The sequence below is a fragment of the Arvicanthis niloticus genome, chromosome 1, assembly GCF_011762505.2.
Source record: "Arvicanthis niloticus isolate mArvNil1 chromosome 1, mArvNil1.pat.X, whole genome shotgun sequence".
Taxonomy (NCBI): Eukaryota; Metazoa; Chordata; class Mammalia; order Rodentia; family Muridae; genus Arvicanthis; species Arvicanthis niloticus.
Window position 1 is genome coordinate 120652744 of NC_047658.1, and position 26794 is coordinate 120679537.

The following is a 26794-nucleotide window of genomic DNA, read 5'->3' on the forward strand; positions in this document are numbered from 1 at the left end:
AGCATATTTACATGTTACATGTTTGTAATCCTAATCAGACAAGAGTCTCCAGGCGCTCCTCATAGCACAAGCAAAGTCCCCAGCGCTAGCTCTAATCCAAGGCTTTGAGTGACTGCCTCTACATCCTCATCGTGTGCCCTCCTTCCATGCCTTTTGCAAGTCTCAACCCCCAATCTCCCAATTGAATAAATTCTACTGTCTTTCAACATTTATCCACAATTGTCCCTCCTGCAGCTATGTTTCTCTCACAGATTCACCAGAGAGTGCCTTGCACCAAAAGAGTCTCCTCCCACCTTCCAGACAGACCACACATAAGCCCCTCCTCCTCACCCAACAGCTCAGCCAATCAGATAGCACGAAGCAAGGTCATGGGCACCACAGTTGGACTTTCCCACTCCCTGGACCTCTGTCTCGGATTCCTAGCAGTACAAATGAAGACGAAGAAAAAAAAAAAATCCGAAACTAGGAGGAGGAAGCTGCCACCTTGAAGACAGCCAGGAAGTGGGACCAGGGTCACAAGACTTTGAAGCCCTGCAAGTTTCTTTGTCTGTGTAACTTTCATCAGTGGTGCATATCCGTTACTGTTCTCCAGATTAGGAGAGGTATTTATCTTGCTCTGCCTGGTTACCAAGTGCCCCAGGGAAGAAACCTCCTGTTGTATGGACTGTCACACTTTTCTGTTTTGATTTCTTACGACTTGACATACTCTGGAAGTACTTTGTCTATTTATATTATTTATTTTATTATCCTGCTGGCCCTGCAACAACGGGGACTTCGGGGATCAAAGAGTTAACCAATTTGAACACTGCTTCACTGGTACCTAACACACACCTGGGCATAACCCACAAGCAAAGATTTATCAGTCAAAAAAAACAAAACAAACAAAAAACAAAACAACACACACACACACAAACCAAGCAGGAAGGCACAGGCCGGAGTGAAGGCACATGAGCAAACCAATGTTTGCCTAGGGATTAATCCAGTCTACACCCTAGAACACCCAGGAAAGGCTACACTGTGTGAAGGAAGGGCTGCACTGCGTTTATTCATAGGATTAGTATTCATAGTTGTTTGAGGGCTGACAGTCTTCCAAAAGCCAAAGAAGAAAGAAATGCCAGTAAAGACAAAGCCAAGCGTAACCATCAAATTCTTAAAAATGCAAATAACTGTTTGACCAAGAAATTCTACTTCCAGGAAATTATTCTACAGGTATAGTCACGTGAGTACTATTAGTTATTACTGATAACATTATCTGTTGTACAAAAAGATTACAAACAATCTAAACAGACAGCAAATGGAGATGTCAAATTAAATATTTAGACAATGCATTATTACACAGACATAAGAATAAGGACATTCTCGATTAACCCAGAAAAAAAAAAAAAAAAAAAAAACCCTAAGGTCCATATTGTTATTTGAAAGATTCAGAGTGTGAAACAATGTGTCTAACTATGTCTCTTTGTGCAAAAATGGGAGGGGAGGATGCAGTCTCCACTGAATACTGACAAAGAATGCTGGAAGGATACAGAGAAAGAGGGACAATGGAAGTGAAGAGGGAGACACAGGCTTGGGACAAAGATGGAAAGGAAGCTTTTCCTGTATAACATTTTACCTGCATTCAAAGTTGAAATAATAAATGGCACCATCCAAAAGTGGGCTCACCTGAATGCCAGGGGGGATACTGTAGATAATCCGGATGGTTTTGCAGTCCGGATGGCCAGGCAAGGAGTGGGGGATGAGGTGGTACTCCATCTTCCCTGGAGGCTGGGTGCCTGTCTTGACGCCATAAATGGTCTTACATGTTGGACACTGTAAACTCCCATCCTGAGGAACCAAGTCCAGTACAGCCAGATTAGGAAACTGCTTTGTTCACAACATTCACCCCCCCGCCCCCCCATCGCCCTAAAGCACCAGAGACAATGGTCTCAAGAGCAAAAACTCAACCAATGGGTAACAGACTTGAAACCCTCTCTAGCTACTGAAGCCATTTTGGCTTTCTCTAAAATAACAGGAAGAAAGTGACATGAGTAGCCTAGGTTCCATGCTGAGGCACATAGATGAGACACCTCTGTCCTTGAGGGGAAGAGCTGACTAGGGCAGGAAGCCAGCACAGGGAGCTGTGATTTAGCCAACACCCACACGGATGGAACACACAGTAACAGCTCAAGAGCAGCAACTTACCAACTGCTGAGCCCCAGACTCACCCAGGTCATGTTTTAAAATTAAAGATGTTTAGACTGCACATCCAGCTTATTGTGTCAGAACTGGAAGTCGGAGAAGTGCAGGGGATAAGAGCAGAAACTCTGAAGTAAAGCCACCTAGATTTGAGTTTAAGCTCTGCCTCATAACCTTGGACAAATTAACCTGTCTCCGTTTCCTTGTAGAACAAGAAATGTAATCCTCCTCTTTCACTGGGCTAATGAAAGTCAGGTGAGCTGCACGGAGAAAGTGTTTAGCATGTCATATCTAAATGATATTAGTGTGCTTATGGTATCTGTGGAGAGACTAATAGTTGGATCCTGTGATGGAAAAAAAAAAACCCACAAATCTGGCTTTAAGAAAATGGTTCTTTCAAACAGTTATAAGTTGGCTTTACCTGGGAAGGAAATGAGAGCCTCTTTAGGGAGTAGGAACTTAGGGACGTACAAACTTAAGGACTTGCCATCAGTGAGTAATTCACTGGAATTCCAAAGAAGTCTCAAATCTCCCCAGTTTTCCCTACAGCACATAGCTTGGTCTTTACAGGTTTGAATTAGAACTGTTCTCCAAGGCTCATGGATTAGAGACTTGACTGCCCACTGAGAAGCTGTAGTAGAGAGACTGGATAATGAGGACTGGAACCTCATTGGTAGATTAAGCTACTGGTGTAGTGATCTGAAGACAGCCTGGGACTGTGAAGGGCAGGAAGAAAAGGAGACAGAGGACGAGGACGGGATGGGCAAAGGAGAACACAGCATGTTATACCTATGCAGGGTTTGCCCTCAGTGAGGTACTTCCTCCATTCACACCTCACATGCTTGCTACCATGGTTTGCCTCATCATAAGTCCACAGCAAAGTAGGTCAACCACAGACTAACTCCCTGACGTGATGAGAGGCAAAAGCAAACAACAAACAAAAAACCAGAGCCAGTCTTTCCTTTTCCTTTCTATTGTCTTCCCACACATTATGTTATAGCCACAAAGACTGAGGTGAATATGGATTGAGGAGACAGTAATATAAAAGCTTGTGGTCTCACAGCAGGACCAGGTGAAGTGTCACTGGGCAGGGCAGACAAGAACCCTCAAAAGATCCCAGACAGCAAAGGAACTCTCAGGTTCACAGAAAAGGAGAGGGGAGGGGAGTAGAGAAGGAAGCACGCACCGCACCAGCAGCAAGCATGTGTGTAGAATGTGATCTGCCCAGCTGACTGAGGCCCTGGCAGACGGGGGGGGGTGTGGGGTGTGTGTGTGTGTGTGTGTGGAGGTGGTGGTGGGAGTGCCGGGGAGGGGAGTCTTTGGTCAGGAGAAGAGATCTTCTCAAAGCTATTCAGGCATGATTCCATTCATGCTTGGTTAAAAATAACAGTTGGTATTCATGGCCACTGCTTTCTGCAACCAAGGCCCTGCTTTCTGCTCTAGCCTTAATTGGCTTCAAGACCTGGGGCCAGTGAGTCCATTCTTTCCCATGCTTTTCTTCAATGTGCTTAAGAGAATAGAAATGCTTCCAGTACTGCTGAAAGGGAGAACAAAGCACAGTGGCTGGGGAAACATGTTCAGAGCCCTACAGTTATAAATATGGCTGGGCAGTCTCGAAGAGACTCATCCAAAAGGCAATATATGTGCTAAGACATCTGAACCTCCCCCCCCCCAAAAAAAAATCTAAAAAGGTGAGGCTCTAATGAAATACTTTAGCCCTGGGCTGTGAAAGAACATGGAATCTTTCACTAATGATGAAGGGCATCTGAGACACCAAGGAAAATGTCAAGGTTGGCAATTCAATCCTACTGGTTATGTGAAGATGGAAGGGAGAAATGAAAGCCATAGTTAAAAGGAGATATGATTTTGAATAATAACAGTCATAACATTCTGTGAAGTAGCCATTGGTCTGGAAGGATGGCAGATGGGAAGCAGCTTGTATACAAGCCTGACTTGACAGACTCTTGGGTTTCATCCCTTGAATGCTGGAAGTGGTGGCATGCACTAGAAAGATGGAGGTAGGAGTCCCTTGCACTTGGTGGCCAGCCACCCTAGTCTAATTAGTGAGCAATGTGACACCTTGTCTCAAAGGAGGCAGGAGTGTTCTACAGATGGCACCAGAGGTTGTCCTCCAGCCTTCTCATGCACATGTACTTGCACAAACATGAACACATAAACACACACACACACACACACACACACAGCTGTGAGGTGTGGGCAGCAGCTACTGTTTCATATCTATGTTTGACCTGAAAAGTGAAATCTTGAAGAGGTTGAGGGTCATTCAGCCCATAAGCCAAGATTTCCATTCAGGTTGTCTCCTGCCACGCTTCCTCCACTCTTCCTCACTACACAAGACATAAGGGGCAACCCCAAAATCCAGACACGTTCTTGAGCAAGAAGTTTAGAAATATTTGGTTGCAAACTGAGCTGGGTCCAGAGACATGAGTGATGGTCAAACTCACAGAGAAGGAGGGTACAGGTGGTTCCAGACACAGACAAGAATGCAAGTCAATGTCTTCAAAAGGCACAGATAATGAAGAGGGAAATTAGCACTTAGGGAGATGGCCAGATTTCTGAAACCAACTGTAACTGAGGGGCATCACCTTATGTCAGTTAATGGAGAGAAAAAAGCCTTGTCTCATCCCCCAACGATGAGTGCTAAGGCAGGGACTATCAAGTACTTTGACAATGTCTTTCCAGGAACAGTAAAAGGTGTTTCGACATTATCCAAAGAAGGTGGATTTGACCTTCAGCCACTGGTATGAAGTAGAAAAGCTATTGGGGACCCATGTACTGCATCATAAATAAACAAATTCTTATCATTACAATGGAGGCCTCCTTTACTGATGGGGACCCAGTTTACTCAGTGGTGGGCCATTTCCCTCAGAACCTTCATGGACAAAGCTCATCTCTACTGGACCACCCTGTACACCCAAGCCAGAAATGAGGGGAAGCTTGGCCTAAAGGGGAAGATGAAGACAGATTTTTGTAGTTTGGAATCTAATTAACCCTCAAAATGGCACACATGCTCACTCCTGCTACCCTGGCTGAGGGTTAATTTTGATTGTCAACCTGATGGGATTTAGAATTGTCATGGAAACATACCTCTGGGCATGTCTGTGAGGGAATTTCTAGATTGGGTTGTAGCAAGCTAAATGTGAGCAGCTCTATTCTATCGGCTGAAGCCCTGACTAAATAAAAAGGAGGCTCTGAGCTGAGTATCAGCAGCCATCCCTCTCGGCCCCCTAACGAGAGACATGACCAGCTATGTCACCTAACTACCATGCCTTCCCCACGGTGAGCGCCCTTAAGTTGTGAACCAAAATAAAGTCTTCCTTCTTTAAGTTACTTTTGCAGTATTTTGTCACAGCAATCAGCAAAGTAGCAAACATATGTGAGAGTGTCTGTTACGAGTTCCAAACCACATGTGAGAGGACAAGGACACTTGGGAACAAATCATGACTGAACACACTGCTCACCCTCATGGCCGACACTGACCTTGTTCCCATTGTTGTACATGGCCACCAGGCAGTAGATGTGGTAGATGTGGCCACATCTGGACAGCTTTCCCACCAGGTCAGGCTTGACTGTAGGCTGTGGGCCCTTATAGCCAGAGGGGGCTGTGAGACGCTCCATACAGATGGTACAATCCTGGCAAATGAAGAACAGACAGGCATCAACTCAGTCAGCCCAGTGAGGCATTAGAAAAGTAGTTCACCTTCTTCTAGAAATTTCACAAATCAGGGGTGCTGTGTTGGGGGGGGGTCTGAATACAGTGTTCTCTTGATTTACACAGAGGAGGAATTCCTCAAATAATTCCCATGCATTCATACATGCTAACTTGGACTCATTAACTACATTATAATGATTTCCAGTGGCTTGTCAACAGACACCATGACAAGCTCATGTTTCACTTTGTAGAGGCATTGTACTAGCATTAGAGGGGGGTTAAATCAAAGTAAATCTATCGTCTAGTTCTCGACGTCAGCACTGCTGATGTTGTGGTAGGATGTTTCTTTGCTTTGGGTACTGTTCCAGGCCTTATAGAGTGCTCAAACGTTTTTATGGTTTCTACCTACTAGATGTTAGTAACACACTCCCTAGTCAGTCATCAGAGCCCAGAGAATCCCCACACAAGGCCACATGCTCCCTCAGGGACAAATCACTTCAGACGAGAATCGCTGGTCCATATCAAATCCATCCAAAAGGGAGTTCATCACTTGACCTGCTGAATTACTGAAACTCAGACAGGCATGGCAGGTAGCTTAGAATCCTTTAGAATTCTGCTAAATGGGGCACGTTAAACCATAACTGCAGCTCCAAACCTTAAACCTTGAAGTGAGTTAAATTTGTTAAATCTGTTCTGTTCCAGCTAGGACTTAGAAAATAGCACCTGCCACATGCTGCAAAATGTGGGGACAAGGGGCATGCACTTGGTGATGGAGAAAGTAACCCTTGCCTCATACCCCCGGACCTCACCTCTTCTGGCGGGTGCCGGACCTTCTGCAGATACTTCTTTAGCACTTCCTCTGGGGTTTTACCTATGGGGACAGGAGAGTCACTAGGTCACCAAGGCAGAGGAGGTGGGATCAAGTGATTTTGCCATTCTAGGTGGTTCAGAGAGGAAAGTGAGAGAGAGAAGTTCAAAGAAAAAAGGATCTGAGAGACAGCTGAGACAGTTAAAGTGCTTGCCTTGTAAGAACGAAGACCTAAGTTGATCCCCGAAACCTGTGTAATGGAGCGTGCTTGTAATTTCAGATAGGGAGTTGAAGTCAGACAGATATCAGGGGGTTGCTGACAGCCACTCTAGCCTGATTGGTAAGCCCCAAGTAAAATAAGAGACCCTGTCTTTAAACAAAACAACAACAAAACCCAAGGCAGATGGCACCTAAGAAATGATACTTAAGGCTGAACTTTGGTGTTGGTGTGTAGGCGTGCATGCAAGCACACACAAGCACACACATGCGTGCATGTGTGCACATAGAAGAAAAGGAGGTCAAACTATTTTGCAGCAGTTTAAGGAGCATGAATGAGAGCAGAGGTTGTCCCAGATCAATCAAAGTGGCTTGAGGAAGGATGAGACGCTCCTGTCTGTCTTGACCTCTTCCTGCCCACTCTCTGACATGTCTGCCCATTTCAGCGAATCTGCATTTTAACTGAGATAACTTGAGTTTCTCTTCCTGATCATCAAAGAGCCTAGACTTGCCCACATGATCCCTCGAGAAAACAGAAATGACAACGCTTGGCAGTGCTCTCCAGCCACCAGTCGGACGGGCTGCGTTTCTTCTACAACTCCTAAAGCCCTATCTTAAGTTTTGTAACATGGTGTCACCGTCAAATTATTTTTTATGGGAAAGCAGGAAGTTGTGACCCTCCGTTTCAGGACAGTCCTTCCTGACTCCAGCTAGTTCTGTTGCTGCCAGAAGACACAGCCCAGCAGAGGGGAAAGGGTAAGGCCCCAGGAGACATGGGAAGAGCCACAGGGAGTAAGAGTCTTCAGGAGCTGGAGGAGGAAGTAAGCTGAACTGAAGGCAGGGTGTAGGATCGCAGGGGTTTATAAAAAGCCACAGAGCAAAGACATCCATGAAACCTTGAGCCATTCCTCTAGCTTTCCTAATCTGTTTTCTTACCCATTAAATAGGGAAGGTTGGTAGTACCTACAAAATGGGTGCTCTGACCACTAATGAGCTGATGGAGTCACAGCCCAGTAGCAGTTTGCCAGAGAAACAGTATGTGCTATTAATAGTGCCAGAACAAGGGCAGAGGTGTAAAGCCCTGTCCCGACTTATTGGACTAAGAATGGGCATGTAAGTTCACTGAAGCAGAGAAACTGAAACGGACTGGGAAAGTAGGGCAGGGGCTTGAGAAAGTTTAGCGGACAACAGCCAAAAGCCACGAGGCAAGGCCTCCTCTCCCACTGCCCCATTTCTCTTGAAAAAAAAAAATTGGGCTTCTATTAATTGAGAGCCCATTGCCTATTGCCAGGCCCTGGGCCAAGTGCTACGCACAGCCATTCTGACTCAAACTTCACAGGAAGTTTCCAAGATGAAGGCTTAGGAGAGCAGACCATTTCATAACCAACAGCAACAAGCAGGACTGCCAAACCAGAGTCCCCGAGGTCAAGGAAGGTACCCTTGCCCTTAGGAACTGGGTTATGGGTATGTACACAGTGAGTTGTGAAGGAGGGTTTATGGAGCCAAAGGTCAAAGGCTCCAGAGGGACATAAAACAGTGGTTACTTCTCAATAATCATAGGCACATTCCAGCGCACACACACACACACACACACCTGCTGGTGGTGGGCATCACAAAGATGGGAAGGCAGAAGTTCTACTCAACTAGCTACTGACAAAGGTGCACCTTGATGCAATGCTTCTATTCTGACACCAAAGTTATGTTTCTCTTTTAACATACAACACTTCATATTTTGATCCTTCTGCTATTATTGCTTTGTGTATCTAATAAAAAGAAGAGGCCTTTACCTTTCTTGGCCTGTTTTTTGGTGGTCTTGCGGCTTGTGTTAGAGACCCCTGGGATAGACTTTATCTCACTCTTGCTGACAGGGGGTGGGTGGAGGACCAGCTTTGGAGGGCGAGTGAGGCACACAGGCAATCCCGCTGCACTCATGAGGATCCCGGTGATTCCTGGAAGGGGCAGGGCAGGGGTGAGGAAGGGCTGAAGAATGTGCTCCCAAGATTCTCCACACCCTCCCTCCTGCTCAAGCATTCTCCTCTCCAGCTAACTGTACTCATAATTCATGCATTCTCTACGCACACATATGCAGTCACATGCTTGGGGTCGGTGGGTAAATGTCAGAAATCGGCTTTTTTGTAAGTTGTTCTTTAGAAGCCAACCACCTCACTTAAAAAAATTAATTAAGTGTGCTTTTGTGCTAATCCCCCATTCTCTTACCTCCCTCCCCTTTTAGGAACAAGTCTCTGTCCCGCAGTCATGTCTTTTTGTTTTGTGACACACTAATTTTGTCCACTTCTGTGTGACCATGAGTGTGAAGCTATTCACTAGCACGGCGTAACTGAAGGTAATGATTCTCCCCTCTCAGTATCTACCAGTAGGCACTAGTTCAACAGGGATGCACAGGGTGCTCTGAGGCCCTCCCCAGTCCATTCCTGACCAATGACAAGCCATTCTTATGTAGGCTCAGTGTAGGCAACCATAGCTGATGTGAGATCATGACTGAACTGTCTATGTTATACTGAGAAGGTAGAATTGACAGCCCTTCTCCCTACCTTCTACATCTTACACTCTTCTCACCCCCTTTTCTGGGATATTCCTGAACCTTAGAGGGGATGTCACCTTGTTTTGTGAGACAAGGTATCATGGACATGGACTTCACCAGAAAACTGGTAGCCAGCAAACTCCAGGAACCTGTCTGTTTCTGCCTCTCAGGCCTGACATCACTCTTTCCATTTTAAAACAAAAAGAACAGGGAGTCTGAGATAGAATTTTGTCCTCATGCTTGCCAGTCAAACACTTTATTGGATGAGCTAGCTCTCAGGACCCCTGGCATGCTCAGCCTTTGGCACCACCCACTGAGCTTTCCTGTTCAGCTCCTAAGATCTCATTTTCTTCGGTTAACATCCAAATTCTCTCCTCTTTATAAACACATGTTCACTAGCTAGTCCACGATTCTGAGTTTTCAGATTAAGTCAGTCAAACCCAGGTTAGTTAGCTCTTACCTGCCAAGGCAGGATTAACAGGGCTGGACCCATTCAAGTTTTTCACAGGCACAGTGGGAACCCTGTGGAAGGAACAGGAAGATGTATTATGGCTATAACAAACAGAACAGAATGAACCAGTGTTTAAATCTACTGAAGTGCAGTGGGTTCTTAATAAATTTATCAGTGGGAGGTGAGAGGTTCAAACTGAACGCATATCATGACACCCTCCCCCTCCGCTCAGAACCTGAGCATGCAGAATGGGTCCAGGATGCCCACGGTCAAAGCAAGGAATTCCCAGCTCTGCATTAGCTGCCAATTCCTCTCCACCTCAACCTTCTTGGCCTTCTGCTAGCCTCTTCACAACACTGCTTAACCCTCTTTTCTTACTGGTCCTCACCTCTCCAGTCCCATGACTGCCTACACACCTTTAGAAAATGTTTCCTCCACCTGAGATGTTTTTTCCAGGACACTGCCCATTTCCACTTACATGCCCTTATACTGGCTAAAACGCAGCTTTTCAGTCAAGGTCAGAATTATATCCCTATCCCCAAATCCACGCACCACAGGAATCCGTATGCCCCCCTCCCCACCCACACATTCCTCAGAGAGCGGAGATGTTGCAATCCCTGGTCCAGCATTTGGAAACCACTGCCTGAACAGCTGTCACTTCTCCTTGTCCCAGAAACTTATAAACACAAGCCGAGTCTCCTCCCCTCACTGACCTCCCCAGCTCTGGAGAGAAGCCCACACAGCTGCCTGGGAAAGGCCAGGCCGCCCACGGCGAAGGCACTGATGGTGAAAATATAAGACACATAGACATGGGCTTGTGCCACTTCCCTCTGCCACCCAGGCTTCCACAGCTGGCTTGCAGAAGCCAGTGGGCCTGGTGAGAGATGCCACTGGGAGCCAGGAAGCGCAAGAATCCAGCTAGGATAGGGCTGTGCTGGGAAGTAGAAGGAAGAAAGCAATATTTATTTATTTGTCTTTTTCAGAAGAACTCATTGAACCCTACCTTGGGACAATCATGATTAATGTTGGAGGTGCAGCTGTGAGCATGACACCCTGTAGCTCTTCCTCTATGGGCTATGATTCACAGGGCTCACATGTGGCTGGGGGCAAGCCTAACTGTTCAACCACAGACAAACCCGCTCAGTCCTCTCAGCAATCGAAAAAAAAAGAAGTGTTACAGTCAATCTCACTGCATAAGTTACAAAATTGGGGCACACAGAGGTTACACCAACTAGACCAAGATTATGGAGGAGTCCAACACACAATATCTGGCTCAAGTCCCTTCACGGTGCCTCCTAGGATGCCAAGGTCTACACTGCCTCATGTAATGAACAAAGGCACCACTAGGACAGAAGAGAGGCCTAGTAGCCAGTTCTCTATCGAGGCACACAGGTCCAGGGTGGTGAGGTTCCTCTGTTGCCTTTCCACGAAGACAGAAGCAACGAAGATCATAAAAGCATGTGGTGTTATGTATCTGGCCAAACTTAAAGCTACTTTTCTTTCCCAACTGCCGCCTGAATAAGGCAAGACCGGATGTGGGGAGGGGAAGGCTGTCTTTAAAATAAAAGTCACTAGACAAAGGAAAAGGGAACAGACTTGAGTCCTGGTTCTGTAAATGACCAAGCACTGCAAATAATATGAAGCCAGCCAACTGCTTGAGCCTCAGTGATCTGGGGTTAGAATGTGTCCCCTCGGCACCTTCCCATTGCTCCATTTGGGAGGAAACTGAGTCAGAAGCCCGGGATCCCTTCCAGGACAGATTCACCTCTCCACTCTACCTGAAGAGGCTAGAAGAGCCTCCTGTGGTATGTCCCCTGGTCACCACTAGGGGACAGCATGTGCCGCACAGCCCCGCACTTGCCTCCTTTCACCATCTCCAGGGCCCCCACCTCAGCTGATAAAAATCTGTGATCTGAGTGACAAAGGCCACCTTTGTTTCCACAAACCGGACTGGCAGGTTTCCACACAGTATCTGGTCAACCAGGAAGTACTCCAATCCTCAGAGCAGCCTGGGGATTGTGGCGTGTGGGAGGGTCTAGAGAGATATAGGGGAAGCCTGTTTGTGGAACCCCTGAACAGTCAGGAAGACTTTGGGATCAACCTGTAGAGCTAACCTTCCTCTGTATGTCAGAAAGGGGGCAATCTGGCCACTGGTCTGTGGGCAGCAGTGGGGTTCAGTGGAGGTTCAATCTGGCCACTGGTCTGTGGGCAGCAGTGGGGTTCAGTGGAGGGCTGGGCTGTGTGCTTTACCAAACACCAACAGCAAACATGGAGAAGAAATGGAAAGTGACTGCCTGCATCTGTACACAGCCTGCTTTGCCTTTGGCAGCGCTGGCCAGCTTGTCTGTATTCTGTGATCACATCTGCCTGCCTTTACCCTAGATGTAAACAAGGCCTGATAAATGTCTGCTCCCTTGGGGTCCCTGTGAGGCTGTAGGATCTAGGTCAAGTAGTTGGTAAACAGCTGAGCCTTGTGCAAATTTGGGCAACTGTTTACACTTTTATTTTCCAATTGTCGAAGGACTTGATTTCTGCCGTTTCCTGCTTTAATAATCCAGTTTTCTCACATTCTTGAGCACAGGGTGTCAGGTATAAAAGACAGAGTTGAAAGCCTAGCAGTACTGAGAACTGTGAACAGGCATCACCTGCCTGCCCTTCCCCCCATGGTTCCTGGCTAAAATGAAAACCCCAGAAACCCTGTCCTCTGCCCTTGGGCCTCAGCTATCTGAGCCCAAGCTCCTCCTTCTGTAAAGCAGCAGTCCAATAGCAAGCTTCTTTCTCACATCTTCCAGGCAACTGACCAAAGCCCTTAGACCTAGTCATGTACTGGCCAACCAGAAGACAGCCCTTCCCCCATCCTCTTGGGCTGTTACCAGTTATGGAAGATTCAAGTTTTTATTTCCATTGATAAAGTAAAACTGAGGAGCTGACACAGTAATGGGAAGGGGGCCTGAATGGGGCAGGGGATATTCCTGCAGACCCCATGTGGAGAAGGCTTAACGTTTTCTGAGTTATTCACCAACCCAGGAAGCCTCATGAAGGACAATGGCCTTGTCTCTAAGGCAACCAGCAACCATGCCTAGCTGGAGGTACTGAAGCCTGGACTCTGAGGGGAGAGGGATGACTGCTGCCCTGCACAGACCTTCCCACCCCTTTTAAGAACCTCCTACTTTCGTCTGAATAATTCAATTCGCTATGTCTTTTGTCCCCTGCCAATACTTTCTCTTCATTCAGCATTGCCTGCCATCCCTGATCTTCCTTTTTTTCCCCTTTCCTGTGGGAAAGTCGCTTGAAGAGGTCATGGACAGAGGGGTTGGGGACCGGGCAGTATAATGACAGAAGGTTGACGGCAAGGCCAGACAAAGAGGATAACACACGCTCATTAGTGGCCAAGAAAAGCTGGGAGAGAAGATGGCAATGGGATGCAGGAGGTGGAGAAAGGTGAGAAGAAAGGGCTGGAAGACAGAGAGAGGTGGGAGGGGGCCCCTCTTGGGAAAAAAAAACAGAGCAAAAGCAGCTCATTTCTATAGCCCTTTTGAAACTGCACTGCCTGGACTGCGCTCACTTCTCCAGCTTGGCAGGGGAACAAAGAAAAGAAATGAAGCCCGTTGAGCTCCTCAGACTCATTGTAATTCAAGGTGATCTGGGGGTATCTGCCTCCATGATGGCATGGGGGGATCACGGGGCATTTGTCAAAGGGACAGAATGAGGTGTAAGCTGGATTGGCTCAGCTTAGCCTTCAGTTCAGTAACAAATCAAGGGTATAGTCATTAGATACTAAATCATGACCACCACCACCATCATCATCATCATCATCATCATCATCGGCAGCTAAAACCCACTGGATGCTAGGCAGTCTCTGAACTGAAGGCTTCATTTAACCCAAGTGACAACCCTAGGACTGAAGTACTATTATAGTGTCACTCAACAGCTAAGGACCCTGAAGGCAGAGGAAACAAAACTTATTCCAAGGAACTGGGTTCAAGCTCAACAGTCAAGGGGTCCCCTATGTACATGGAGCCTCTTCCTCTGTGCCGGCAATCACCCTGGAACTCTGCTAGAGCACCCATCACTCTATTGCAACCCAGTATAGAGCAGCAGAGTGGCAGCAGGATCCAGCCTCTTCCCCTCTGTCTCATACTTCCCCACGGAGGAAGTCATGACCATCCCATGCCTCCAACTAGCATTGTAAGTAGCCTTCACCTTCACTGAGGCTTTAGCTGAAACAATGACAGAATGGTGAGCGAAATCTTGTGTTCCAACTTCTCTCCACAACATGAGTTGGGTGACCCTCTAAGGGAAGATATTTCTCAAGCAAAGTGTCCATATTAAAATATATCAGCAAGAGAAATGGGCTGACATGACAAGCAGATCTTGGGCGAGCACAACTGGGCCTTGTCAAAGAGTGAACGCTATCAGTGGAGGGTTTCACAATGATTCCATGAGCAGGTTACGCAGACTTGGGATCATTTAGCATACAAGGACACTGACCCTTGCAAAGATCCCGGGGCTTACACAAGTGAGAGGCAGGAAGAGAGGCTGTTGCAGCCTGGTGCTCCTCCATTCAACTGTGCATCTTCTTGCGTTTCCCTTCCCTGTGCTAAGACTCTATGTTTGGAGACCCACCTGAATGTCTATGGTATTGCCTTAGGGCAGCCCGGATTTTCAGTCTAGGGACCCATCCCAGCTCTAAAGCCTTTTCAACCACCTGGGGCACAGAGCAGCACCAGGGCCAGGCCTCTGGAGAGAACGGGGAAGGCCGGGGCAAGCACTGCAGGGAGCTGGGCATCCCTGTTTGGTGGATGAGGAAGACGGAGAACCTAAGAAACACGAATGGCACCTCCCACAGCACAAAATGTCATGAGAATGCTAAGATGGGACATAAAAGAAGCAATTCCTGCTTGGCACCTACTGTATGCCTGTACTGCGGTAAAGGCCTGGTAGGGAAGGGTATGACAAGGCCAGACTCCTACAACATACCCGATTTTCTTTATCTGTGAAATGCAACCATGTCTCCAGAGTCATTATAGAGATTATTAATGAGATGATAAAACTGACAAACCAGAACACAGAGAACTGAACTAATGTTGCCTAAGACTTTCTACCACAATCATCTGTAACCTTCACTGGGACTGAAACATGGGTATGTGCCATGATTCACTAATGACAGAATCAGAGCTCCATGGGTGGATCTGGCTTCAGACCACATGGCAAGTAAGAAGCAAGACCCCAGTTAGACCCAGACTTTCTGGTGCCCTAATATGAAAGGCCTCCTTGTCCACACCAAGCTGGCTTCCACCTGCCAGGGGCAGCTCAGCATGAGAAGACTAGAGATGTGCCTGTCTTGGCAAGTCTCTCTTGCTGTCTGACCCAGAAGTGAGTCATATGCTATCACTGAGGTGGGTAAGTGCTCTGTGACAGCCAGGAAAACACCTACCCCGAGGCAATCAGCACCCGGGACTGAGCAATGGCCAGTCGCTGCAGATTGGATCGATTCAAAGTAGCCAGTGCCACTCTTCCGGTCTTCCTGTTGCTTCCTTGTGGGCTGGCGGGGGAGCCTACAGTCGCCACAGCTGGCGTATTAGAGACTTGTCTCCGGATCACCTGTGATGGGGCAGTCTTCCCTGGGCCCCGGATGGTGCCAGTGGTATCTAGTGGCTTTGCCCCAGGGCCAGGTGGCTGGGGCAGCTTGCCCACTCCAGAGGGGGCCATGTTCTTTCGTGCTGTTGGAGGCTGAAGGGGACCAGTGCCCCCATGGACCACAGCAGCCTTGACACTCATCACCAAAACACACTGTGGACAGGAGCAAGGTGGTGCAGGGGAGGTTGTGGCCGGTCCAGGACTGACTGGCCAGGACTGAGCCTTTGGCATAGTGCCCGTAACCATAGGGTAGATGAGGTCTAGTCTTCGTCGGATGCGGCGTTGGCGCTGGGTCTGCCTGTTGATCTGGCCCATGGTGCTGAAGTCTATTATGTAGCTGAAGCCAATGGATGTGAGGTCGATCCATGGGTGCTGCTTCTCATAGGCATGCTGGATGGTGATGCTGACCTCCATGTCATAGGGCGTCCAGGAACCATTGTCGTTCTCCCATTCCCACACCACACCCTTCCCAGGGGCTGAGGATGGGTCGTAGTAGTTTCTGCGAACTGGACGGAGGGTCCCTGTCAAAAGTTAGACAGAGGAGGGGTTAGCGCCTCTATAAGAATCCCACTGATTTGTATTAGATTCACAGGTAAACATAACAGTAGTCCTACTGTGTGGCAGGTGCTACAATGCTAAGAAGTGTGTCAGTTTTGAATAAGGGTCATTCAGAGAAGCATACAAACAATCCAGGGTAGAAGTAGATGAAACCACATGGAGAACAGGGCAAGCATTGCCAAACAACAGAATGTCCCTCCAAGCTTGGGGTCTGGGTGCATTAATTTTCAGATACATCAATCAATTCACTTTCCAGCTAATACAGAATACCTCAGCCAATAGTTGTTGGCTCTCTCGGCCCTCCGCCCCGGGAGCTTTTGCAAACAAAAACAAACAAACAAACAAAAACACTATAGGTGATTCATTTACACAATCAATGAACATGAATTCACACATGCCAGGATTCCTCACGAGTGGCCGGGAACTCTCACGTGGGAGAGAAATGCTCTCATACATAGAACTGCTAACAGACCATCTCTGTTCCTGTAAATATGCCTGTACCCAGGGCTATAAAAGAAAAGAACACAGAACTTTGGAAGTCTAGAAGAAAGGGGGACGACTTTGTTTTCATCTAGAAGACCAGAGGCTGTGGCAATAAGGCTTGCCATGGCTCTTTCAGAGCACATTAAAGAGAAGAAAGAACTGGGTTGGTGATTGGCTCTTTGGGTAAAGAAACTTAATTCTAAGCCTGATGGCCTGGGTTTGGTCCCCAGGACCCACATGGTGGAAGGAGAAAGCCGACTCCCACAGGTTTACCTCTAACCTCCACACACATGCCGTGGCTCAACCCACCAGGCCCCTGTCCTGACAAAACAAATAAAGGTTTAAAAAAAAATTTAAAGACAAAAATGTGTTATTGGAAGATGGGGCATCTTCTTGAGAGAACTTTCACCCATTTCCCAGAATTAAGTCTTTTATCAGCAAGAATAACATTCTCAATAGTCACGAGAACCATTTAATAATTATCTAAGATTTTCTTCCAAGAAACTCAGCCCTTCTAAAGATAGCATCCTCTTCATTTGATGGTCTCTCTGAGGGCTTGGAAGAGCCAGGGTGATTACAAGTTAATGGGACAGCACAGATGACCCAGCGGGACAGCAAAAGAACTGGTCTATGGAGTCAGACTCTCTGCCTCTTTTTAACTCTCCCCTCCCTAATCCCAAATTCTGTCTCCAATCAAGACTCATTTCATAACATCAACATCAAGGCTCAAGACTGAAGAGGCCTCTGAGATACCAGGGAGTCCCTGTATCTGCCAACTTAGGCGCCATCTGAGGAAGTGGTGGGAAAAGACTCCCCTTTCCTGGCCTCTGACCCAACCCCTCCTCCAACCCAGAGGGAGACACCATGACTGGGACAGAATCCCATTCAAGGGGGAAAGAAAGGAACAATGGTTATTCAGGCCTTTGCCAGGGTCATAACCCACTCCCCACCCCATCTCCAAGCCTCTTAATGACCCAAAACATCAACATTCAGGGAAGCAGAACAATCCTCTATTCAGTGCCAGGACCTCTGCTGGGGGCCCTGGGGTATCAGGATGGGAGGGGGGTGTTCCCGGGTTAGCCTCCATTTCCTTCCTCAGCAGCAGGTCAGCTTTCTGGGGAACAAAGCACAGGGTCCATGAGGAGCTCCCATCGCTTCCTGCTGAGGGAGGAAGCCTCCTTTCCTCATCTCTTAGGTTTCTACATAGCAACTTCAACAGGTGGACAAGGAAATTAAATGAAAAAACAAGTATGAAACTACAGGAACCAGTCACACAGCAAGTGCTCAACCAAATGGATGGTGATTATTACCATAGTTCATCCTGAGGTGTTGTTATAGGGAAAGTGCAGTTTAGAGGAGTGTGTGTGTGTGTGTGTGTGTGCATGAGTGTATCTGCACATCTTTACACTTAGCTGCTCACAGGTACCCACTCTGTACAACTTCCGTGGCACTCTTAGAAAGCATCTTTTACACATAAGAAAATCAAGTTCAGTGAGTTGAATGACACTTCTTAACATTCCCTCTAGAGAACATGGGCAATGCACTTGACTAGTCCTGCCAAATGTGTTTTTGATTGATTGGGTTTTAGACGATATAGCTATCAATCCTAGAAAAGTGTGCACATTGTCCCTGACTCCCTAGACCAATTCCTGGCTGCAGACACAAGCTCCTCGTTTATCTCCTTCTATTCTCTACATTTCCCACTACTTCTGACAAATGGAGACCTCCTGATTCTCATGCATTCCATGGAGGCTCCCTAACTCCTCACCACAACCTCCTGCTTACACCCCCTTGCCACACTCCTATCCTAAAACTCTCCTCCCTTTTACTTCTTGTGCCTCTGCTCACCCGTTCTTGAAATAATCTACTCTGAACCCCACCCCTCGGGAAGCTGGAGGTGCAGAACTTGACTGATTGTTTTCAGATGGCTACGCTTACTCTTCTTGTAGGTGCTGAGTGGGGGGCAGGGATTCAGCCGTGTAGCTCTTTGTAGTCCACTCCCCATTGCTATGTCTGGCAGTTATAAAAGCACCATAAACTGTGCCATGATTGACTGAGCACTCTGGCTACTGTCATATTTACTCATTGATCGCCTATTGTTCAGCATCCCATTAGTTGCTATGGAGAATGCAAAACTCAAGCATTCCTCAAGCAGAGTGCGGTCTCAAAAGAGGTTAGGAGACAAATGTGTGAGTGGCTGTTGATGCAAAAAGAGCCAAAGGATGTCAAGGAGATGCAAGGTGGTGGGAGAAATGACCAGGCCCCTTCTCTGTGTAAATCTTCCTACAACATTTTCTTAGGCTAGGACAACAATCCCCGTCTTCAGCACAGCTCCTTCTCATGTCTGCACACATTTCCTGCACACTGGCCTCCAGTCTCTCCCCTGTTGCTATTTTTTCTGCCCCTGGGACTCTTCATGATGCTAGATCCTCCCTCAAGACTCAGTCAGCAATACTTTGTTTGCTCTTTCAGGTTATATAAAGCTCATTTCACTGCTAGGAAAATTCTATGACCAAATCCTACTTTGTAACAGCCCGGACTTTGACGTGAAGTTTACCCATTTATCTATGTGGCTAGTTAGATGAAGACCTCCCTCCCTCCCTAGAGACTCAATCTGGTGACAGTGGGCACAAAACTGTTTATCCTAGTTCTGTCCCAAAGGCTTGACTTGTCCCGGGGGCTCCATAAATAGTAATCAATAGCTGAAGTAATGATAGCTTGCAGAACTTTCGAAGAAATGGATGACAAGTGTCATAAGTCTTGAAAGATAAAGAGAATTTCAATAGTCAGATGGTAAAAAAGGGCATTCCTTCAAGGGGAACCATGTGAAGAGGTGGAGTGGAGAAAACCTCAGTACTCCTGGAAACACCTAAGGCACAGAGGAGCAAGTTTGAGCCAGGGCATGGAAAGTCTAGAACTTCAAGCTGTGATGGACTTTGTTTTCAGGTAGTGAAGAGACTTGTGTTAATTGTAAGGGACAGGACCAGAGTTGCTCTCCTGATCAGTTCAGAGTGAGTGGATGCCTGGTGGAGAAAGCAAAAAGAGAGCTGGGGAAACCCCACAGAGAGGACTGGGAAGGACCTGAGCTTGGACAGCTGGGCGCTCTGCAAACAAGGCTTCAAGGCCACTTATTCATAATCCCCAGGGATCCAGCAATGACCTCAAGACCCAACAGCCATGGCCTGGGAATCCAGTTGTCTTCAATGCACATTAAAATTCCAACACATCTCACATCCCAGGACATATTAGCCACGCAGGCTCTGGGTAAGAGGATGAGTCAAAGAATCCCAAGGCTGACCACGAGAAAAACGGCAACATGGTAGCAAACAGGAATGTGAAGATGAGCTAATTTTTGGAGACAAAGTTGCTGAATTGAGTTCAGTTCTACAGGGTAGTCGTCCGAAAATACACAACCTCAAAATTTCAAATTTGAGATGTAAGAGAAGATGAGACCTCACTTTCTGGAGCACTGGTTCTCAGCCTTCCTAATGCTGTGACCCTTTAATATAGTTACTCATGTTGTGATGGCTCCAAACCATAAAATTATTTTTGTTGCTATTTCATAACTGTAATTTTGCTGCTATGAATCATAATGTAAATATTTGATATGCAGGGTTTGTGATATGTGACCCCTGTGGGAATCGTGACCCACAGGTTGAGAACCATTCCTCTACAGACTGTTCTATTTGAAATATCCTCACCCTGGGCTATTCTAAAATCAGGACCATGAATTAGATAGTCTGAAGAAGTTCCATCTTGTCCTATGGTATGATGGCCCAGGGAGACAGTCTATAATATAGTAGAAATAGAGGGTACTTACAAACTAAGAGTAAGGGTGAGAAGCAAAATTTGCTTTCTCCCAGGTACCCAGACACAAGCATCCGAAAGCATCCAAGATGTTGTGTATCTTGGGAAACAGAAGACGGTGTTCCAAGCATGGGCTGAGGTGGCTAAGACATGTAAACCACACCTGTGGTTTTTATAGAATACACTGTCCAAGCCCTAAGCTTCTCTTACTAGCACCGCCTCAGCTCACCCTCAGTGTAGAATGTTCCATAAGGGTGACGTCTTGGATGTTCTATTCTATTAGTTCCACATGCCTGAAAATGCACAGGGTATCAGTGGACAGTGTTCACAAATGTAGGGAGGGGACATGGGACACGCCATTAGACTTTCCGCTCTGAGTAACTTGAACTCACAAGCAATTTAAGCCCTTTCAACTTGTTCCTTTTTCTTTAAAATGGGAATAACAGTCTTCATATAATCCTTGTGAAGATCCAACAAGACACCTCCGCAACTTGCTTGGCATATCATAGACACATCTCCTCTACACTGTAGCATCCACACATTCATCCAAATGTCTACCTCCTCCATTCCTGTGCCCACACTAGGTAGGAAGCAATAGGAGAGATTTTTGTCAAATCTTGTAATACCACTCACTGCATTAGCCCCTTCTACTTTCATTAATGGTAAAAAGAGGCTAGTACTAAAAAGTTAGAGATGGAAAGACCTCATTCTTGCATAAACCTGTTTTATTTTCGTTAGCATCATTGTTGGTAGAGGGGGCCCTGCCCATGCACCTGTGGGTGCCTACACTGAAAGAAAAAGGTCTTTGAAGATTTCTCTTCAATCCACAAAGGAAAAGACCTGAGCAGTTAGGGGAAAGGCCTCACTGCAAAAGAAAAGAGACAGTAGAGGACTTTGGATGGAAAGGACTCCACCGAGACTTACAGAAACGGCCAAGATTGGTTGCTACCCCCCTACCCCCTTATTATTACCTTCTAAATATTCTCTAGCCCAGACACCTAGTGAAAACTAGCCTAGAATGTAAATCAGCTCCCATCTGTAAGACTCTGGGGAAGGAGAACCCAGGGCAAACAGAAGCAGGCATATGGGTGTCGGCAACCTCCCAGCCATCTCCCTGGAGACAGTCCGGATGCAGCCAAGAGCTCTGAGGAATGGAGAGACCTAAGACTTAGTAGGTATCCAAGCATACAGTTCTGAAAAGAGAAAGCTTTCATGTCAAATGCCTATAAAACAAGACAACCAAAGACAGACTGATGGCTGCTAGGCAGGGAACTTAGAGCTTGTCTGTCTTTATAGGGATTTTTTTTCTGGTTCCCATCTCTAAAGTGTGGCTGGGGACAATGGGTAATTTAATTAAATATTGCCAGGGCTTGGATGAGGTTGCCTGGGAGTTGGTGGCTTAAAGTTCCTACCATGTCATAATCTTATCAATGGTCTATACTCAGAGGAACTGAGTTCTTGTGTCATCGAAGAAGGGAGCACGAGGGGGTCAGAACTGACATGAAAGAATTCTAATCTGCAATTATAAGCTCTCTGGCAGGCACAGACTTTCTAGGGATTTATCCCCATGCCTTCAGCACCCCAGCCTAGCACTTGCTGTAGGGGGAAGGAGGTACCTAGGAAAGTGACCTCGATGCAGGAAAGAGGGGGTGAAACCAAAGCAGTATGGATGTGAAACACACAAACACAATCCTTAAAAGGATTCAGGCCGGAAGAGGTGGTACACATCTGTAGGCCTAGAACTAGGGAGGCTGAGACTGGTAACTGGCCAGTTTGAGAGCAGCCAGGATAAATACCTAGACCATATTTTTTAGAAGTTGTGCAGATACAGAAGAAATGGCTCAATGGTGGAGTAGTTGCCTAGGGTCATGGCTATGTCTCAGCTTCAGACACGAAACAAAAGCAGCTCCAGCACCAAGTGACCTGCTATAACCACTAGGCCATAGGAAACTGACACCCCTCCACCCCGGCCCCCAGAAGAGCTACCAGCAGCCAGACCCTGGGACAGAGAGTCTGTCACTCCTTCTATGTTCTCCAGAACTTCACTTCTGTCAAGATCAACTTCATGGATGCTCTCAGATCTATGTCCATCTTAGAGCGCCCCATTAAATCACAGATTAAGCCTCCAGCTTCCTGACAATGGGACAGGGGATGGGAGCCAGGCCATTTCTAGCATAGCTCTCCGTATGCTGCAGATTTAGTCTGAAATAGAAGAGCTAAACTTGCTGTTTTATTTTGGGCAGGCATGAAACTTTGTCAGGTGGTCTGTTGATCCCACCTCCAGGGCTCGGCTGCTTCCTCCACACACACCCACCCCACACCCTCTGTCAGGCCCCACTTCCATATCCTCCGCCAAACATACAACGGCATCTTCTTACTCTCCGGCTACACTTAACCCTTTCTCCCCTATTTATTTTTCTCTTCCTCTCTGTCCCTCAGCCCCTCTTCCCCGCTTTCTCCATCAAAGTTCGAGCCAACCAGATGTTAAACTTCTGGAACTTTTTTTTCCCTCCAGAAAGTTTTCCTCCATTGGCCATGGTCATACAGTTCTTGGCCAAGAGGTTGCTCAGAGTTATGACTACAGATCACAAGAGAGAGAAACTGCACCTCTTTCCCATGACAATTCCAATTAGCACACAGGATGTGAGTGCTTTCCCAGGAAGCTAGAGGACCTGGCCAGCAGCTGTCCCCTGAGTCACAGGGCCCTTCTCCTCCTCTCCTCTTCTCCCTCCCCACCACACCTGCTCCAGGCTCTGTAGTTACACCCTTGGGAAAGAAAGGCCAGCCAGAATTCCAGAATGACCCCCAATTGAAGAGATTACCGTCTGGAGACAGAAACTTGTCCCAAGGCACCAGTTAAGACCCAAAGAAGAGGGCACCCTGCTTTCCTTCTCTCTCCAGTGGCTCCCAGCCCACACTCTAACTAAACCTATACAACTCCCTTCCTGGCTAGGATTTAAAAAGACTACACAGCTGGGAGATTTGTGGCAGACTTGGTGACAACTTGGATTTTATGGAAAGATAAGAGTTTAGTGCCTTGGGAGGCCAGAGTGGTGGCCCTTGTGTGCTAATTTAAGAAAAAAAAAAAAAAACAAAACAAAACAAAAAAAAAAACTAGGGACAGTTTCTTCTTGGCCTTCCTTCTCCTCCTCCTCCTCCCTTCCTCCTCCTCCCTCCCTCCTTCTTCCTCCTCCTTCTCCATGGACAAAGGGAGCAGCTTCCCTGCCAGGCATTCCAGAGCCCAGTCCTCCCGCCTCCTCTCTCCATCTGCTCTGGCCTGTTGCTTCAGAGCTTGAAGTGTACAAGCAGAGGCATCTGTGGATGCCACCACATTCAGGATGCTCCAGTCCTGGAACCCATGCTCCATTCTCTCTCCCACTGCTGTCCCTGCACTTTCATACAATAAACTGTAACTGGAAACTGGGGATCCCAAGTCTCACACCCAAGAGCTGTCAGTGGGAAGGCTAGGTCCATAGAAGAGGGCCATAGACATTAAAGTTGAAAGGGGGTCGGGAGGCAAGTGCATGGTAGGCCCAAAGGTCCCTGAGGCAAAGCAGGGTCAACTGAGGTGTGAGCAGGTGTGAACCAAGGGGCTCAAGTAGTGTCTTGCTGAAGAGTCAGCATTTCTTGGGGGGCGGGGGGCTGCAAAGCCCTAGAGTTCCTGCACAAAGAGCCACTTAGAGGGGCTGGGGGGCATAAAGGGGTCTCCTGCAGCTATGCTGAAGCTGGGTTTGCATAATCAAGACACTTTAAACTACTTGCAAGGACATTTACTTGGAGGTGATCTTGGGATCCTGTGAGGATCTAGGGAAGAGAAACACCTGCCCTCCACACCTATAGCTCATGCCAGTAAGCAAAGCTGGCCACTGGGTGGATCACAGCGGACCCATGAGGTGAGAGCTCCCAGGACAGACAAGGGCTGTAGAAGGCTCACCCGTGTCTTGGCGGAACTGGTTCATGGACTGCAGGTCGATGATGTAGGGCGCGAGCCGGCTGTCCACCTGGCCCAGCACCACGCTGCCCCCGGCGCGGGGACCAGCGCGCACCACCGCCTCGATGTGGTGGCTCACGGCTGGGCTGTAGGGACGCCAGCGGCCGTGCTCGTTCAGCCATTCCCACACCACCACGGCCGAGGCCAAGAGCATGGCGAGCCCGGGGCTGCAGCGCAGTGCTGCCCGCCTCCCGGGCCCGGCCTTCTGCGCTTCCTCCGGCGCCGCCGCCTCCGGGTCTCAACCGCGCCCCCCGGTCCGCGCCCCACCGCTGCGGGAAGCCTCAGCAGCCACCCATGGGGGAGTCCGCAGCCGCGTAGGCACCGGGACGCGGACCCCAGGGCCGCCCGCCTCCGACTGCGCTCCGCCGGGCTCCGCCGCCTCTGCCGCTGCTGCGAGGGGTCCAGCGGCTTCATGCAAAGGCCCGGCTCTGCGCACTCGCCGCCCCGCCTTGCAAAGCCACCCGGGGGCGCGCGGCCGGAGCGCGACGCTGCACCCGCCTCGCACCAGTTGCGCCTGGGGCTCCGCGGGCGCCCGCGTGGATCGCGCCGCACGGTCACGCCCTCCGCCCTCTCTCCGCACGGAGCGCGGCGACCGCGGTGGCACAGCTCCCCCTCCCTGCGGCTCCGCTCAGTGGCTTCCAGAAGGAGTCGCCCCTCCCCGGGCAGAGCGCCAAGGCGAGCTCGTGCCCGTGGAGGCTTCCCTAGTCTCCCGGTGCCGAGAGCACGCGCGCCATCCCCGTCCCAGTGGCCACCGCCGGGACCCAACTTTGCAGTCTGTTCAAAAATGGAACTGTCTGTCTGTCTGTCTGTCTGTCTGTCTGTCTGTTTTCAACGCAGCACGGGCTGTGTCCGCGACGTGAGCTCAGAGGCTCGCATTTCCCTCCAGCTCCTGCATGCACACTCACACATATATTTCTGTCTATCTATCTGTCTCTGTGTCTCTGTGTCTCAATCTCTCTCTCTCTCTCTCTCTCTCTCTCTCTCTCTCTCTCTCTCTCTCTCTCTCTCTCTCTCTCTCTCTCTCTCTCTCTCTCTCTCTCTCTCTCTCTCTCTCTCTCTCTCTCTCTCTCTCACACACACACACACACACACACACACAAACTGCCCCACGCTCTCCTTGTTCTGCCCGTTTATTACCTCATTCTCGCCAGCACCGTTCCCTAGCTGCCCATCAAGGGTGCAGAAGACACGCCCCAATGGCCACTAGCACCAGCGCTCTAGAGCTTGCATGCCCCCTGCTGGTCCAAAACTTCAAGTGCAGGTCAAAGGCCACACACTTGTGACCGAGAGCCAGTGCCAAGGGTTCCCTGCGTTTACATAGAGAGAAAAGTTCTTGTCCAATTTCTCTATTATTAGAAGACACAAGATAGACTGATTCGTTCTGCAGTGTCTATGTGAATAAAACCATGAGACAGCAGAATAAACACAAGCTAGACTCGCTCATTTTGATCATTAATGGCTAAAGAGGAGAGTCCTATAAAGTGCATTCTGACGAAAGGGGATTGAAGCCTGTATTGCACTTTATTGCTGGCCAAGGAACCTCACACTTGCAACTTCCGCACTTAAGAAGCAAGAAGATGGAGAATTTCATGCCATATAACCAGACCAGGTCTTCAAAAGAATTAAGTTAAACATCTTTAAAGAGAATTATGTATTAACCTTGTCAGGGAACACACACTTTGTTTCTCCATGGGTGGAACTGCACGAACAATGAATCCATTCTGACAAAGTGAAGCTGAAGTTTGGAGTAATTTTATTTTGGTAATGAGATTATGAATCTTTTTTGGCATGACTTTTCCAGAGTTTCATGTGCTCTTTTTATATTTGAGGAGAAAAATCAGAAAACTGCTCTGAAGCAGATAAACTAGGAATTCTCAGGTAGAGGAAGCTTAAACCAGGGAAAGGTGGGGGCAGATATCAAGAAATATTTAACTCACTGCTTGCAGGACAAACAGGAAACAAAAAGAAAAAACCCTTACTTTCTGTTCATCCCGATTTTGCACTCAGTCTTCTTATGTCTACCATGACAACATGGCAGGGTATTATAGTAGAATTGAAATGAATGACAGCACAGGAAAGCATTTGTAGCCAGGGTAACTAGGTAGTGGGAGTGACTATGTATAGATGAGTTTACATTAGAAACTAGTTGTAATAGTTAATACTGATTGTTAACTTGACGGGATTTAGATTCCCCCAAGAAACAAACTTGCCAGAATGCCTGTAAGGACTTATCTAGAAGCAGTTATCTAAGGAGGGAATGCCCACCTTACCTGGGGGCAGTACCATTCCATGGACTTCAGTCACATTGTGGCCAGTTCCATCATTACGCCCCTCATATCATGAACTGTGTTCTTGAACTAAGAGTCAAACAGTAGTGTTTCCTCATTTCTCTCAGACAGTTTAGCACAGTAACTAGACCAGCAGCTAACACATCAAGTATAGTTGCAAAA

At 47.9% G+C, this 26794-nt stretch overlaps 1 protein-coding gene across 2 annotated transcripts in view; it reads right to left on the reverse strand.

Moving 5' to 3' along the window:
* Positions 1–25543, reverse strand: part of Dtx4 (deltex E3 ubiquitin ligase 4) — a 35292-nt gene extending 9749 nt beyond the window's left edge. Inside the window, exons 1-7 of one of the 2 annotated variants that reach the window (XM_076917966.1) lie at positions 25482–25543; positions 15303–16026; positions 9875–9936; positions 8660–8821; positions 6658–6719; positions 5677–5829; positions 1663–1824 (exon numbers count right to left, since the gene is read on the reverse strand). In XM_076917966.1, coding sequence (XP_076774081.1) covers positions 1663–1824; positions 5677–5829; positions 6658–6719; positions 8660–8821; positions 9875–9936; positions 15303–15919 — 1218 coding nt within the window. In that variant the 5' untranslated portion in view covers positions 15920–16026; positions 25482–25543. Of the gene's footprint in view, positions 1–1662; positions 1825–5676; positions 5830–6657; positions 6720–8659; positions 8822–9874; positions 9937–15302; positions 16027–24287; positions 25411–25481 lie in introns of those variants that run through there. The other variant, XM_034501538.2, reaches the window with a different exon arrangement.
* Positions 25544–26794: the final 1251 nt, after the last annotated feature.